The sequence below is a fragment of the Manis pentadactyla genome, chromosome 9 (genome assembly GCF_030020395.1).
Source record: "Manis pentadactyla isolate mManPen7 chromosome 9, mManPen7.hap1, whole genome shotgun sequence".
Taxonomy (NCBI): Eukaryota; Metazoa; Chordata; class Mammalia; order Pholidota; family Manidae; genus Manis; species Manis pentadactyla.
Window position 1 is genome coordinate 75,622,624 of NC_080027.1, and position 15,368 is coordinate 75,637,991.

Genomic DNA, 15,368 nt, shown 5'->3' on the forward strand with positions numbered 1-15,368 from the left:
ACTGGAACAACCTGACCCACATGCACAGGAAGTCAGGCACATTCTCCTGCTCGCCCAGGGCAGCCCTTAGCCAATGGCTGAGAGCAGTGGGGATATGAAAGCCTGACTGGCTTGCTTTAAACCAGGATATGCTCTGAGACGTAATTTACATTCCAGATTACACTGCCAGTTACCACTGAGGTTGGGATTTTGTCTGAATATCTGGCTTCCTTCCCTTCCCAGCCCAGCTTCCCCACTCCCTTCCCAGCTTCTCCTGGGAGCATATCCTTAATACATCACCTATATACCTTCCATCTCAGTATCTGCTTGTGTAAAACCTGCCTAGGCCATTATCTGTCCTGCTTTGATTGCCCCCCCAATTTTTGATCCTTATTGTTCTTCTGCACATCTAAGGCCACGCTGATAGTTACAGTCTGTGGCATTTGCTTTAGGTCTCACACTTCCTTTGGGATACATGTCTATGCAAGGTCTTGGTTACTAGAGGGACTTGATAAATGGTTTCTGGTGATGGTGTATAGTTCCTCTTTGCCAGTGGCACAGTGCTAGGCACCACATGGCTGGGCCAGACAGTCTTGGTGCCACTACACACAGTGGTCAGCATGCACTCTTCCCAAGGGCAAAGATTTCCCCTGTCAGATACATGTCTGAACTCAGCAGGTCCTAGTTCCCTCCTCTGGCAGCGCTCTGAATCTCATCACAGAGAAGAGTCACATCCTGCCTTTCAAGTACAGGAATTAGAAACTTCTGCCTGCTTGGGAGTAAGTCATCTCTTTGAGTTGGTTTCCTCATATTTCTGCTGTGTTGTTGACCCCAGGTTACTGAGGGCTACTATGGTCCTGCTTTTGACTTCCGTCTGCAAGAACTGGAGGACCTGGTGATTCACTGGGACAGGGTGTGGCTCAAGGAGGAGGTGGCCAGAATTGAGTGGTGGCAGCCCAAGAGCTTTCTTAGAGAATAATGGCTGGGGCATTCTTTCCTCTATGACTCTTCTGCACTACCACCTATGACCCCATCTCATTCCTGGCCTACTCATGAACAATTAGAAAAATGTGGAGCTTATCTCACTAATGCAGGATAAGCTCCTGCAGAAGACAACAAGGTATGTCTTTTCTGTACTGCCACAGAACCCAGTACACGGCACCCCCCCCAAAGGTTAGTTGGTTTGTCTGTGACTCACCTAATCTTGTCCCATATTTACAGAATGATCATGTAATTTATCATTCAATTTGGGATATGTTTGAGCACAAAAGAGAGTGCTATTGATAATTATGACCAGATAAATTGAGTAAGCTGGGACTGTCCCTGGGAACTGGGGCTCATGGCCACCCTACATATTAACCATCCTTAATGCAGGGCTTCAGTCTATGTAACAAAACCCTGGAGTCTATGAACAGTGCCTGGAGTTGCAACATTCGCATTGCGGGATGGACAGGGTGTTCAAATGCAGAGCCACAAGAGACTTTGTGCTAGTGGCTTTTGCTGTTGACCCTTTCTCAGTGTCTTTGAATATCATTCAAGGTGCACCTTTTTGAAAGGTATATATAGCAGGAAGCTTGGAAATGTCAGTGGGCAACCTCGGTGGTTCAAAACATCCTGATACAGAGGCAGCCCAGTTCTCCTGAGAACCATGCAATGAAAATGTCCTCATTACGCACCACCTTGGACAGACCATCATAAAAAGCCAGAAACAGCATGCCCAGCAAGACCCCAAGCTCTCTGCATGCCAGCACCCCACTCCTCCTTAGCTCCCCCTCCAGAGGCACACTCACCATTGTCACAGCGCTGCCCAGTGTAGCCTGCCAGGCAGGCACACCTGTACGACCCGGTTTGGTCAAGGACGCAAGTGCCATCGTGGAGACAAGGAGACGAGGAACACGCTGCAAGACAAAAAGGTGGTTTTCCTCAGTGTCAAGGTGCAGTGGGTTGATTTCTCCAAGCCTGGAGTCTTGGCCTTGTCTGTTAAAGAGTCTTTCTCTTATCTGTTAAAGTCTTCTTGCAATTGTTTCACTCCTTTTGTGGAATTCATGTTGCCATTATTTGTGAATGCCTAAACCAACACTCACTAACTGCCAGATGTTGCTGACATTATGTGATGTTTTTGCAGGCCCCACAAGTGTGCCCCAGACACCCACAGCCTGAGAGCCCAAGGCTCATACAAACACGTGCAGCACTTGATGAAGGCAGAAGCGGAAGCAGGCTCTCATTGCCCCCATAGGGATTCCAAGGGCAGAAGCAAACTTGGGTAGTTTTAAGTCATCTTTTTTTCAAGAAAACGCAGCACCCTGGGTATGGGGGAAGGGACTGGAAGATGACCTTCACAACACTATCAAAAGTACTCAAGAATTTCCTAACACACATTCTATAAACATTATTCCCTTGAGATGTTGATGTGTTTAGATAAGAAAGGGTTCTGGGCTGAAATATGGTAGGGAAACTCTACTGATATTTAATGATAATTAGCCAGATTTCTTTACTATGGAACTTGTCAGAATGTTCCATGCTCTAATGTACACAGCAAATTTCCAAGAATACACATAACACTCAGCCTTCCCCAAGTTTATCTGATCTACATTTTACAGATCATCTTGAGGACCACTTTTCTACAGAGAACATTTTGGGAGACAACACATCTGCTCTATCCACCAGTCTTTACCCCAGTGTGGAAATGTATCCCTTGGGTAGCTCTAAAGCCTGTATTGAGTGCTTCTCTGTGTAAGGTTTCTCCAGAGGCAGCCTTCAGGCGTGCAATTTCTCTGGGTAGTGGAGAAGGAAGCCAAGAAGGGCAGGGAGCTCTCAAATAACTCATGAATCTAGTATTTTTTTACATGTGAAAAATGCTACTGGTGATACAATTTCTAGAGACCTTTGCCTGTTTTGTGGACCTGTCCCAGTCTCCCTAGTATCAGGTGATCTTAAGGGGAGTATTCCTACCTGGAGAGAAGTTTGTGGGTAGGTACTGTCTTGTGGAGCTCTGAAGGGGAAGAAGTCAGCCCCAAAGCCCTTGGTGCCCGATGCTTTCCAAAACTATTTTATTGCAATATGTATTTATACATGTGCATGCAAGCATGTACACATACATATATGTACATATAAGCTTTATATATATGCATGTGTACTTTTTTAACCATTACTTTCAAGCTGCTAAGCAAAAAGTACTCAGGGTTTCAAAAATTGGGCACAATGCTGAAAGGGTGTTGTCTGCATTTGTGATGAGATGGATGAAGCTAAGACCATGTTTAAACTTACTCAAAATACTAAGTTCTTTTCCTTTTTTCCTCCTCCTCATTCAGGGGTCTTGCAGGATATTTTTTTAACTTTTTTTTTCAGGTTAAAGGATGCTGCATCCTTAAGCCTTCCCCCCAACTTGCTGCCTCCTTCTCCCCATGGGCTTATAAGGGAGGATGTGGGATTTCCTTGATCGACCTTTTCTACCCTTGTCCTGAAGAAGGTACGCCCTCTCTTCTTGCTTTCGTCGGGTACCAGGCCTCATTGGAGCTGACTGGGCTTCGCTGAGTGAGGGCAAGGCGTCTTTCCACTGCATGGATGAGTTCCTGAGAGCTAGCACAGAATGCTGACCTTTTCTAGACTTCTAGGTAGCCAGTGAAATCACTAAGTGGGGTTCTTCCATGACGTATTTTGTTCATATGGGTTTCACTTTTTCCAAGGATAATCCCTTATTGCCACAATGTGATTTACTTTAAATAATGACAAAAAAAATGTGTATAAATTTGTAATTAAACCCAGGCCAGATTGTTTGGCTTTTCCCAACTTGGGGCAGAGGGTGGGGGATGGAGAATTTTAAAATAACTTTTAATAAGTGAAAAAAAAAGATTGAAAGATGAACAGGAGATCCTACTTACCAGATCAGAGCTTTTTGGAGAAAAATATACAATGACTATAATCTGATGTATAATTCAGTTCGTCAGAAAAGAGGAGAAAATTCTACAGTACATTCAAAACAGGGCAAAGTCACAGCCCGTTGTAACAAGAGAAAAGGTGTTATCAGAGAAGATCTCAGTGCAGCCCCCGAAGGATGGGGTGTGATGTGCAAGTGAAGGGAGGTGGCGTTAACCCAAAGGGATAACTTCTGTGGCAGAGGATGAATGGTGGTATCTGAGGAACAGGAAGAGGGGCTGCTGTCGATCTGACAACACAGACCAGCTTTCCCAGAGTTCTCCAGGAGGATTGGAGGACCCCATTTCAGAGGAGGAAGAGATCCTCCCCTCAGTGACAGGGTCACGAGCTGGCTAGCCACTGCTCACAACAGGCTTACCTGACACCCAGCTCTTGCTGACTGCCACAGATCCACGCACGTGTATCCCAAGTGTGACCCTGCTCAGCCTTGGCTTTCAGTGTTCTAACAAGGGGTGCAGATTCAGCCACACGCTTAGCACAGCAGGGCTGTAAAGCATCGAGCACTCCCAGGCCTGCCCAGCTGCAAAGGGATGTCCAATCCAATCTCAGATGAGAGCTGGGGTGACTCCTTAGGATTGAGCATTTTGCTCATTTTGGTCAAATCCTACTTCCTAATATGAATAGGGCAAGAGTTAAAGTCAAGAGTTAAAGTTAGAGCTATTCATAAAGTAAGTGGCATGTACCACTATAGTTTAAGACTTTTACAACCTACTTTACAGATGACAAAGGGAGGCTCAGAGCACCTGGGGTTGAGCAGCTGTTAAGTACTTCCTATGTACCAGATGTGCTAAGCTCTTCATCTACTCTGTCTCCCAGAACCTCCTTAATGCAGCAAGATGGTTTGTCCTTAACTCACTGAAAGAGAACTGAGGCCCACAGGAGTAGAATAATTTGCCTTCAGTCACGTCTTAATCAGCCAGAGATCAAAGCTAATGCTCTTAACCACCAGAGGCTCCTGAGTGTGAGCTCTAGAGCCAAACTGCTTGTGTATAAATCTCTGGTTCCCCCTCCATAGCTGTGTGATCTTGGACAAATTACTAGCTTCTCTGTGCTCCCACACATGCAGAAGGAAGATAATATTTCCTAGTTCTGGTTCTGGTGAGTATTTCTGAAATGTATCTTGCCACTTCATTTTTCCTTCTCAATGTGTAGGTTGCTGAGAACCCAGTATGCTGGGTTTTAATAAGGCTAAGCAGGGAGATGGGAAGGTCCACAGAAAGGAGGTTTGCTGGAGCAGAGCCATAAAATTCCACATCTGTCTCCATAGCCTTTACCTGTGATCTCCTCAAAAATGGCATGGAAGCCATCGAAATTCTTGGAGCCATCTGACTGGAAGAGGATGTGGAGTGAGGAGTCCGTGCTCCGGATGGGACCCGGCCGCTCATTGCCACAGAAACGCTTGATGATCTGGCCACCACTGCTGTCCCCATCACGGACCTCAACGTAGTCATACTGGCACATGTAGTCAAACTCTAGGCTGAGCATGACAAACCTGTGGGCGGGAAGAGCGAGAGCAGGACACAGGTGGGCCCTGGACAGTCCTGAGACCCCCAGGCAAGTTCGGTGCCACAGGACAAACCGGTTTCAGAAGAGTGGTCTCTTGGTGGTCCCCTTAGCCTGATCCCATAGGAAAATGGTCCTGGAGAACCTGGGGTCAGATGAATTTCTTTCAATGGAGGGGTGTGTATATGTTCATTGTGTGCATCTGTGTACACAAGCCCGGGTGGAGGGGGTGCCATATGCCAGTCAGACAGTCTGCACATGCTGGCCCCTCTTTCCAGGGACATTTTTCTTCCCAGTCTGCATGGCTGGTTCCTTCCAATCCTCAGAGTCTTCCCTGACAGTTCTTCCTAAAGGAGATCGCTGTTTTCTTCAGAAGGTGCATACAAATTTTAATTTCTCCTATTTATCTTGACTTTGTGCATCTGTGTGTGTGCATGGATATGTATGCCCTTCTCCACCCGTCTGCAAATTTTTGAGGGTAGGGTAGAACATTATTAGAACATATAACTTATCACACCATTGTTTGTGTAATGCATAACTGTGTCTGGTATATAGAAATGGGAAATAAAAGTTTGTTGAATAGATAACTGAATGGATACTATATTGTAATTTTACAATTGAAAATGGAAAAAGTACATGTTGTCTTATAAAAAGTAAAGGAAAAAAATCTCTGCACACTCTTTTGTTTGAAGGAAGGATCAGAAGGCAATTATCTTCTGGATAACAAAAATTATTTCCCCAAACAGTAGAAAAAGTAGTGCTACAGCAGAATTTCAACATTGGGAGAGATCTGATAAATCTGTGATTACCTAGAGAAGTCTTGGGTCTGGAAATATTGGGAGACATCAGATCAAAAAAGCAAAAGACCACCCTGAGCTCCCAATTCCAAGAGACAAGAAAAGAGGCAGCCACACTCCAGGCCAAGAGAGGAAGAGACATTCCAGAAGATTCCCTAGGGATTGCCCAAGTACCAAGTTTACAAAATGGACACCTGTGTCTTCTCCCTCACATATTGGAGGAGAAGTCAGAATAGACAGAAAAACACAGAACTGCCACCTGAAAAGTTGGGACTTGAGTTATTTCTACCACCTTTGGATTCTGAAATCTCAACTGTTGGAGAACACAGGAACACAATGACAATAAATAAAATTTAAATGCTCTTAAATGTCTTACTTAAAGAGAAACCCAATACCTGCGTATAACCAATGTTTATTTTACCAACATTTTTTTTATCACAAAACCTTTTGTAAGGGAGTGTAAGTCCTATTAATCATACTTCGTGAAACACACTTTACATCTGTTTCTCATCCAGTCACCACCATTAACTCACTGTGGGCCTTGAGAAATCAGTTCCTTCTCTGGGCTGTGGTATCTTTGCAAAAGGGATAAGGCAGGACAAGTCCCCCCCACCCCCACCTAAAAAAGAGACCACAACTTTTTCTTAAATGGACATATAATAAGACATTGCAGCTTGTACTGAACATCCATTCATTTGTTCACCTATTTGTAGCAGGTCTCCTCCAAGTCAGATGCTGTTCTAGGTGCTGAAAGCAGAGTGGCACCCCAGGTAGACACAGTACCTCCCCTAATGGAAATGAGTTCTCATTTGGGGTACAACCAACAAGCAAAGAAACCAGAAAACAAGACGATTTTGGAGAGTATGAAGTACTATGAAGAAAAGAAACCAGGTAAGAGCATAAAGAGTGACTAGGGAGGGAAAGCCTTTTATAGTCCTTCAGTGGCAGGGGAATCTGCAAGTGTAAAGGCCCTGAGGAACTAATGAGCCTGGTCTTTGAGGAACTGAAAGAAGGCCAGGGACGCTGCAAGGTGGCGAGGAAAGGGGGAGGTGGTGTCAACTGAGGACAGTGAAGGGAGCAGAAGCCAGATCCTGCATGATGGGGGTTCAGGTTTCACTCCAAGTCTGACAGGAAGCCACAGGAAAGTTTCAACAACAGAATAATGATCTGATTTAGGATTTTAAAGGATCACTCTAGTGACCGAGGAGAAGAAATAACAGAGCTGGCAAGAGTGGGAGGCCACCAGGGAATCCAGGTGAGAGATGGTGGCAGTCTGGCACAGAATGGTGGCAGTAGAGACAGGTGTGGATGCACTTTAGATTATTTTACAGGTAAGAAGATAAATTTTGTGGTGGCCTGTTCATGGCTGATGATAGAAAGGGGCATCAGGATGACTGCTAGCTTGGGGGCTGAACACTGTACATATGTTTCAGAGCATTTCTGTTATTATCATGGCCAGCAGGTCCAGTTTGACTAGAGGGAAAGAAATCTATATATTTTCAAGGCTCCCTAGGGCCCTTTCCTAGGCAGGCGATATGCTTCTCAATCCCTCCACTGTCTTGGATTTTTGTTTTGGGGAAATTTCTTTTGTATCCTGGATCCCAGAGAAACTCTTCACAGGTCCCTGAAGGGACCATGTGGCCTGGTCCCTGACTTGCTGAAATACTAACATGCCCTTATCGTCCCTGGCAGACCCAGCCTGGAGCCCAGTTAGCAGAATAATGTGGCCACCCACTCACTCGTTGAGCCAATCTTTCTCTAGGAAAGTCCAAATAATGGGCCTCACTCCCACCCCAGGGCCAGCTTCGATGAGGATGATTGGGAAGGGGACATGTTCTGCTGGATCCTTCTAAGGCAGGGTGTATCACTGCCCCTCCTGGAGAACAGGGAGCTATTCAAGGACCCAGCCGGCAGGCGGTGACCTCCGTGTGCACTGACCCACCTAGAAAATACTTGTTGAAAGCCTGTGCCCTAGATCAGAGATTCCCATCACCACCAACCTCTCCACTGCTTAGAAGAGGGATGAGCCAAGTGGACGAAGTCCCTAGAAACCCTAGGGCTGAGAGGGCCACTCTTCCCCCCGGAGAGGAAAATGAGAGGTGTTTGCTAGGAGGCAGGAGATACATAGGAGGCTGGGAGCTACGACAAAGTAAACATCTGTGAGGACCCCAAAGCTCCATAAGAAAAAACAGCTGATCTTCCACACATGTGAGAGAATTGGTTTATTTGTTGTGGGGGTGGCTGTTGTTTTCTGAGAACATTCTGAAAACTGCTGACAAGCATAAACCTCCACGTTGGGTAGAAATTCCTGGAAGATTAGAACTGTGTCTCATATTCCTTCTCTTCCCTCCCCTAGAACCCAGACCAGTACTGGGTAAGGAGGAAGGCTTGTTAAAGATTTGTGGATGCATAGGCTCCCTCAGTATTTTGCTTTGTTCATGTTATCACTGGGTCGAAACCATCTGAGCCCCACTGTTCTAGGGCGATGAATGACAAGCATTTAATTGGTGTCAGTTTTTACCAGACTCTCCAGTGGAATCACTGAGAGGTAAAGAAAAAGGACCCAATATACATTTTCTGCTTTTAGAAATAAAGTGCTGATGATTAGCCCTTGGTCACAATGATCCAGGGCCCTCAGGCCTGTTACTATGTTTCCTTAGAACCTCAGACTCCCTAATTCTGACCCCAGCCCCTTACCTTAGCTGGATGATAAACCCAGGTGTGGCGTGAATGGTCCACTCACAGTGAGCATTTAGGGGGTAGCTCTCCAACAAAATCTGACCCTTTGGGGCTCGCAGAACCTGGCCACATCCTGAGAAGAGAAGATTGGGGCACGGAAATTGGAGTCAACAGGAAGGAGAAGACAGAAGGTCTCAAAGATCTTCTGAGCTTATCCCATGACCTTGCAAACAGGATGGAGAAGGAAATTACTCTTTCTCAAGCTCTTGGCAATGGGCAAGACAGTTTGCATAGGCTATTCATTTAATCCACCTAACAGCCTGAGAAAGGAAGTCGTATCATTCCAGTTTTCCAGCTGGTAAAATGGATAACCAAAGAGTTAAATAAATAATGTGTCTAGCTACTAAATGAAAGAACAGAGATTTAAACCTAACTGTGTCTGGATGTGAGATCCGAGCCACTCTCCAAGACTGCCGTATCACAGCCTGCTGCCTCCACTTTAAAAGGCTCAGAAAATAGACCCTCCGCACAGCTGTACATGGGACCCTGCGGCCTTTGTCTGGAGTCCACTTCTGCTTAGACTCTTTGGTCTGTGTTCCCTGCATATTCTCTACCCCAAAAATATAACCCCCAAGCAAATCTTTCCTCACCTTGCTCCATCCAGTTAGAAAATATATGTGTTAATTTGTTCTATGAGCAATTATGTAATAAATGCCTCTATGATACATGACACTGAAGGGGGACATGATCTCCAACAAGCTGAACTGGAGGAGTGGTTTTTAATTTTTTCTAGCTCCCGACACCTTTTTTTCAAACAAACTCTTAGGAAGACCACCAATTTAAAATGCATGGATCCAAGAGGGCTCCTGGTTGAAGCAGAGGCAGGGACCCAAAGCCCTCCACCCTTATCACCTTAGTCTGCTGACTTACCTCCAAGGAATCCCTAAGACCTGAAAACTGCTGGATTCAGTCATCATTAAATTAAGTCATGTTTTCTAGTATTGAGATAAGCACAGGTACAGAAGATGCATCCTAGTTTTACAAAAGAGCTTGGGGAAGATTCCTTGAATTGGTTTTATAGGGAAAAAAACCATCTGGGTCATGTAACTAAACAATATTTTCAGAGCTGGGAAACTATGATCCATGGGACAAATCTGGCTCACTGCCTATTTTTGTAAATAAATTCTGGAAGAAAGCCACGGTCATTTTTTAACACATTGTCTATGGTTTCTTTTGAACTGTAGCAGCAGAGGTGAGTAGCTGTGACAAGAGAGAGTAAGACCCACAAAAATGGAAATATTTACTATGTGCCCTTTTACAGAAAATGTTTATCTAACCCTGTTCTCTACAGAAATCCAGTTTGACATCATAAGCTCTGGATATGCAGTTATATTTAATAACCTCCCCCACAAAAGCATAAGTTCCCATTGCAAAAAAGAAAAATAGTAGTATCAGTGGATACTTCTCCATGGTGAGATGATGGCAGCAATATTTCCACAGCGTTAGGAAAAGAGCCCAAACTCTACTTTCGACAAGCTGAGTGGTCTGAGACGTTACTTTTGTGAGAACTACTGTTAGGTTACGAAATGAAGTTATGTCTTCACGAGGATTTTTACCGCTGCGGCCCTGCTCGGCCAATGGGAAGCATCACCCACCACTTTCCACTTGGGGCTCTTGTCTAGGCCTGGCCTCCATCATCTCATTCTGCAACCCCAGCTTCCGCTCTGGCCTCCTTGTACCCATCCTCGTCGCCCATCATTCAATTCTCAACACAGCAGTCAAAGCCACCTTTTAAACCAAGAAATTAGATCTTATTGCTCTTGATTCCAGAGGCTGTCCCCTGGGTAGACACCTTCCTCCAGTGTCCATAGTCCTGTCTCGCTGGCTGCCCAGTCGCCGCCACCACTCATCAGTTTGCTCGTACTGTTCCAACCACCCTGGCCTCTTTTCTGTTCCCAGTTCCAGGCCTGCACTTGCTGCTCCCTGAATCTTGCTGTGTCTCCCACATCTCCTTCCTTTGGGAATGAAGCTCAATGGCTACTTCTTCAAAGAGGCCTTCCTGGCCACTGGCCAAAATAGGCCTTCCTGTGTCTGTGGCCAGCATCACCACTCCACTTTGTTTTCTTTGTAACACACATCACAGCTGGAACTTATCTAGCTTACTCGTCTGTTGCCTTTGGTGACGCTTTTCTGGACACCTAGAATGGAACCTGCCATTTAACAGGTTCTCAATGAAGAGTTGCTGAATGAATGAATGATGATATTATTATAGGCCAGGCACTGGCTAAACAATTTAGAAATACTCTTTCACATAATCCTCACAAGCAACCTAAAAGAGCAACGTTTATCTCCCCATTTCCCAGATGTGGAACACAGAGGACAGAAGTTCGGTGACCTCCCCAAGGTCAGACAACCAGGGAGTCAGACTGTAAATTACTGTTTTAACTGCAAAGTGCTGGTAAGAATGGAGGCCTCAGAGTTCCCGCTGCCCTCAGGGGAGACTCAGCTTTACCTTCACTGGCTTTGCGGCCTCAGGCAAGTCACTTCATCGCTCAGAACCTCAGTAAATCTGAGTCCAGCAGAAATAAAACTGGCACCTACTTCATGTGAATTTGTGAGGTTTGAATCAGATTATACATGGGAAGTCCTTAACAGAAAAATCAGTGAACGTTGGCTGTGGCTGATGGGTGGCAGAGCTGGAGTTTGAACCAGGTTCTGTCTAGTGCCAATACTGAGTTTGGGTAGGTATGTTCCTCTCTTAGGGGCTTCCTGACCCAGCCCTTTCCCACTCCATTTTGAAGCAGCAGAATTTTTCCACTCCAAGAAATATACATTGAATCTCTGCCCCCCAACTCTTTGAAGTGCATGGTCCTTCTTCCTGCACACATCACACTCCTTACCACCCCCATCTGCTGCCCGGCTACAGAAATGATCCATTGGGTGTTAGAGACAAAAAAAGAAATCTTCCTGTACAGCCTCCACCCCGTAGGGGCTAGCACGTTCCCATCATGTAAGGTGTAAAAATCCCAGCTCCCCTGCAGCCAACCTCCTGTAGGTATCCCAAGTTAGAACCATCAGCAAATGCTGCCAGTTGGCTCCCCTGCATATGAAACTAGAATCAGAGCAGTGTCACCAGGCCCTTCCTCAAGTCCCGGGGGTGGGCAGTGCTCATCTTCAGTCAGGTCTCCTTGGTGAGACTGTTCGTGCTTTGGCCGGCCGCAGGGTCTCATGCAGCCTTGGAAGGGCTCAGAAACAAAACCACCCCCAGGCGCCGGCCCCTGGCCACTTGCAATGTTCACCGACTTGTTCCTGAAGGCCCTGGGACTACCTTTCAGAAGCAGCCAGGATTCCAAAACACATGCGACTTCTCAGTGCTGCACGATGCTTTCCATCTCACCCTGCAGGGAGCGCAGAGTCAGGCCCAGGATGGGGGCCAAGTTCCAACTGACCAGAGACAAAGAGGCCACCTCTTGGCAATGAGCTTGGGGGTGGGGTGGGGATTAGGCACAGGGAAGAAGAGGAAGGGGCCCACGTGCTCCCCACATCAAGGGGCTCCTTCAGCTCTGGCCCATCCTGCCTCTTCTCGGGGAGTCGCCCAGCCTGGGTGCAGAGCAGACTAACTGCATCTCTCTGTCTGGGGCAGAACAGAGGCACAGCTGAGGCCTGGCCAAGGAAGCGCTGCTCGCCAAACAAGCAGGTGGTCCTGCAATCTGAAAGAGCAGAGCCGGCAGAGGGCCCGGAGGAGGACATGATCAGATTCCCTGACAATGTCTCACTGCAAAAGAAAGGGTGTGTGTGTGTGTGTGTGTCTGTGTGTGTGTGTCTGTGTGTGTGTGTGTGTGTCTGTGTGTGTGTGTGTGTCTGTGTGTCTGTGTGTGTGTGTGTCTGTGTGTCTGTGTGTGTCTGTGTGTGTGTGTAGAGGACTTAGCCAGCAAAGCCAGACTGTCTCCTGGGCTCTCAGATCCTGGACACATCTCCAACCCTCCTTCCTTTCCCTGTTGCTATAAGCCAAAACAGGAGCGATAGCTGGATAGACCTTGCTTCTGCAGAGCTGAAAGGAAATCTTCATTAATTTCTAAACTAGCAGCAGGGATTGGAAGGTTCCCCACAAAAAATGACCATCCCCAGGAGTCAGACAAAAGTCTTAATCCTAGCATGGGGGCCTGGGGAAGGAGGATCAGGAATCTCAGTTCATCCTTTTACTCAATGTGTGACCCCAGACCAGTTCTCCAGATTTTCTAAATGCAGGCTTCCTCTTTTAGAAATGAGAATAATCATAGTACCCACTACTACATTGTTGCTGTTTCCTTATTTGTCTGTTTTAAGGAGGCAAGACAGGAGATAGATATTGTACATAAAGCATTTAGCACAGTGCCTGGTACGTAAAAATGCTCAATAGATGGCCACCAATATTATTATTTTTCTTGAGACTTGTCTGGATCTGAGACACAATTTTGGCACAAGAATCAAAGGGGACAGTCCACATTCTGACTTGCTGCTCCAGGGCTCCAAAGGGCCTCATCACATCACTGGCTAGGGCCCTAAACCCAGGAGGCCTGGGATCACAGAACCAAGGCCTGGATGATGACATGGAAATGACCCACATACCAGGCCAAGAGTCAAAAGGAAACGCACACCTTCTATGTGACTTGGTTTGTCCTACACCTTCTAGGCCCTACTAGAAGGGCCTAGACAGGCACAGGTCCTCAGACAGGCACTCAGAGTAAGGACTGCATGTCTCTCATGTGCAGAGGTAGTTTAATAAAGAGGATGAGGCATCTTGGCTTGCCACTTACAAGCTGCCTCTGTGCCTCTATCCTCACCTGTGGTAGGGCTGTGATGAGGACTAAGGAGTCAGTACAGGGAGGCACTTAGAACAATGCCTGGTTCATACCAAGTGCTAAGGATGGGTTTTATCAGGGGCTCAGGTCTTCATAAGGAACAATTAGACATCCAGGAGTGACTCCATGGCTTACTCTGTGAATTGGCTTATAATCACCATCAATTTGGTAGTTTATAATGATTGTTTATTTGTTTGCTTTCCCCACAATACAGTTGTGTGAGAGTAGGGACCTTGTCTGTCTTGTCCACACCTTGATATGCATCCAGTAGGGACGTGATCAATTTTTAACTGATTGAATGACTACCACATAAAAATCAAACATCTCCCTGACCAATCAAACCATTTTTAAAGTCCCTCCCACACTGTACCAAACAGTCTGTCCATTCAGTTGAGTTGTCCAGCAAAAACAGCATCCACCCCTTGGCTGCAGAAAGCCTGCCCCCCCACCCCATCAAGGGACCAGGGTCATCACAAAAAATGCACACTGAGGTAACCCTGCCAATCCAATTGAAAAGCAGGGTCTGGGCTAGGGTAGCACTAGGAATATAGATTGTTGAAGACTTTGCATCCTTTTTCTCTGTGCCTCAGTTAATTGATTTCTATTGAATCTTTAAGTCCCCTGCTCTGCTCCTTTCTTCTGTTGTGATCAATTCGCTGTTAATCTCTTCCAGTGATTTTTAAAAAAATTTCAGATAGTGTAATTTTCAGTTCTGCAATTACCATCTGGTTCTTTTTAACATGTCCAAACCTACCCTGAAATTTCTCATCTCTTCTTCCATTATAGTCATCTTTCCCTATAGATCTTCTAATATATTTATTATAAAATCATTTAAAAGTCCTTGTCTGAAAATTCCAATATTTGATCATGGATGGCTTATTTTTTTTTGAACAATTTACTCTTGACTGTGGGTCATATTCTCTTGCTTTTTCACAACAGGAGATACATGTTTTCTTTGGACTGGTAATATCCTTTCCTCCATTAGGCAGGTAAGATGAGTATCTGATCAGTTTTAGCCAAGCAGAAATTAAGCTGGTTTGAAGAAGGGCTGAGGCTATAATCCTTCCAGAAGGGTCTTGAAATTCAAGCAACAGGAACCTAACTAAATCTTTCTTCGGGTGTCAGCACTCCCCCAGCCCCACTCAGTTGCTTCCGCCTCTATGACTGCAAGGCTGGGAAACCTATGAGACTGTGAGACTTTGAAATTACACATTTTGGAAGCTGCAAAACTACAATACCCCCAAATCCTCTGCTTTCCAGCCTCTGCTTGCTCAGCAAAATTTCATTTAAGAGAAAATACTTGGTTGAGAGGTTTGCTCTTGCTTTGAGGTCTCCTTTAGATCTAAACTCAACAATCCAGCCCACAGGTCCATCACAAATCAGCCTGGTTCCTCCTACTTCTCTGGCAGACCCACCCTTTACCTGCCCTGCCCCAAACCTCAGTTACTGGCCCCAGGTATGGAGCACCCTGAATCACTTGTTCATCCAGGAAGAACTTGTTCTTCTGGGTTTTGTGTTCACAGATACTTGGTGACTTTAAAGGAAATTGTGAATATTCTTTGGCTTATTGAATGATTTCTTGCTGTTTGAGCAGGAAGGCAGGCCTTTTCCATGTCCCTCTACACCCTAACCA

General features: G+C 45.8%; 1 protein-coding gene across 5 annotated transcripts in view; it reads right to left on the reverse strand.

Moving 5' to 3' along the window:
- Positions 1 to 15,368, reverse strand: part of PAMR1 (peptidase domain containing associated with muscle regeneration 1) — a 158,051-nt gene that overhangs the window by 27,157 nt on the left and 115,526 nt on the right. For all 5 annotated transcript variants that reach the window (XM_057507555.1, XM_057507558.1, XM_057507557.1 and 2 more), the window contains exons 4-6: positions 8,913 to 9,027; positions 5,190 to 5,407; positions 1,770 to 1,877 (exon numbers count right to left, since the gene is read on the reverse strand). In XM_057507555.1, the coding sequence (XP_057363538.1) occupies positions 1,770 to 1,877; positions 5,190 to 5,407; positions 8,913 to 9,027 (441 nt within the window). The remainder of the gene's footprint in view (positions 1 to 1,769; positions 1,878 to 5,189; positions 5,408 to 8,912; positions 9,028 to 15,368) is intronic.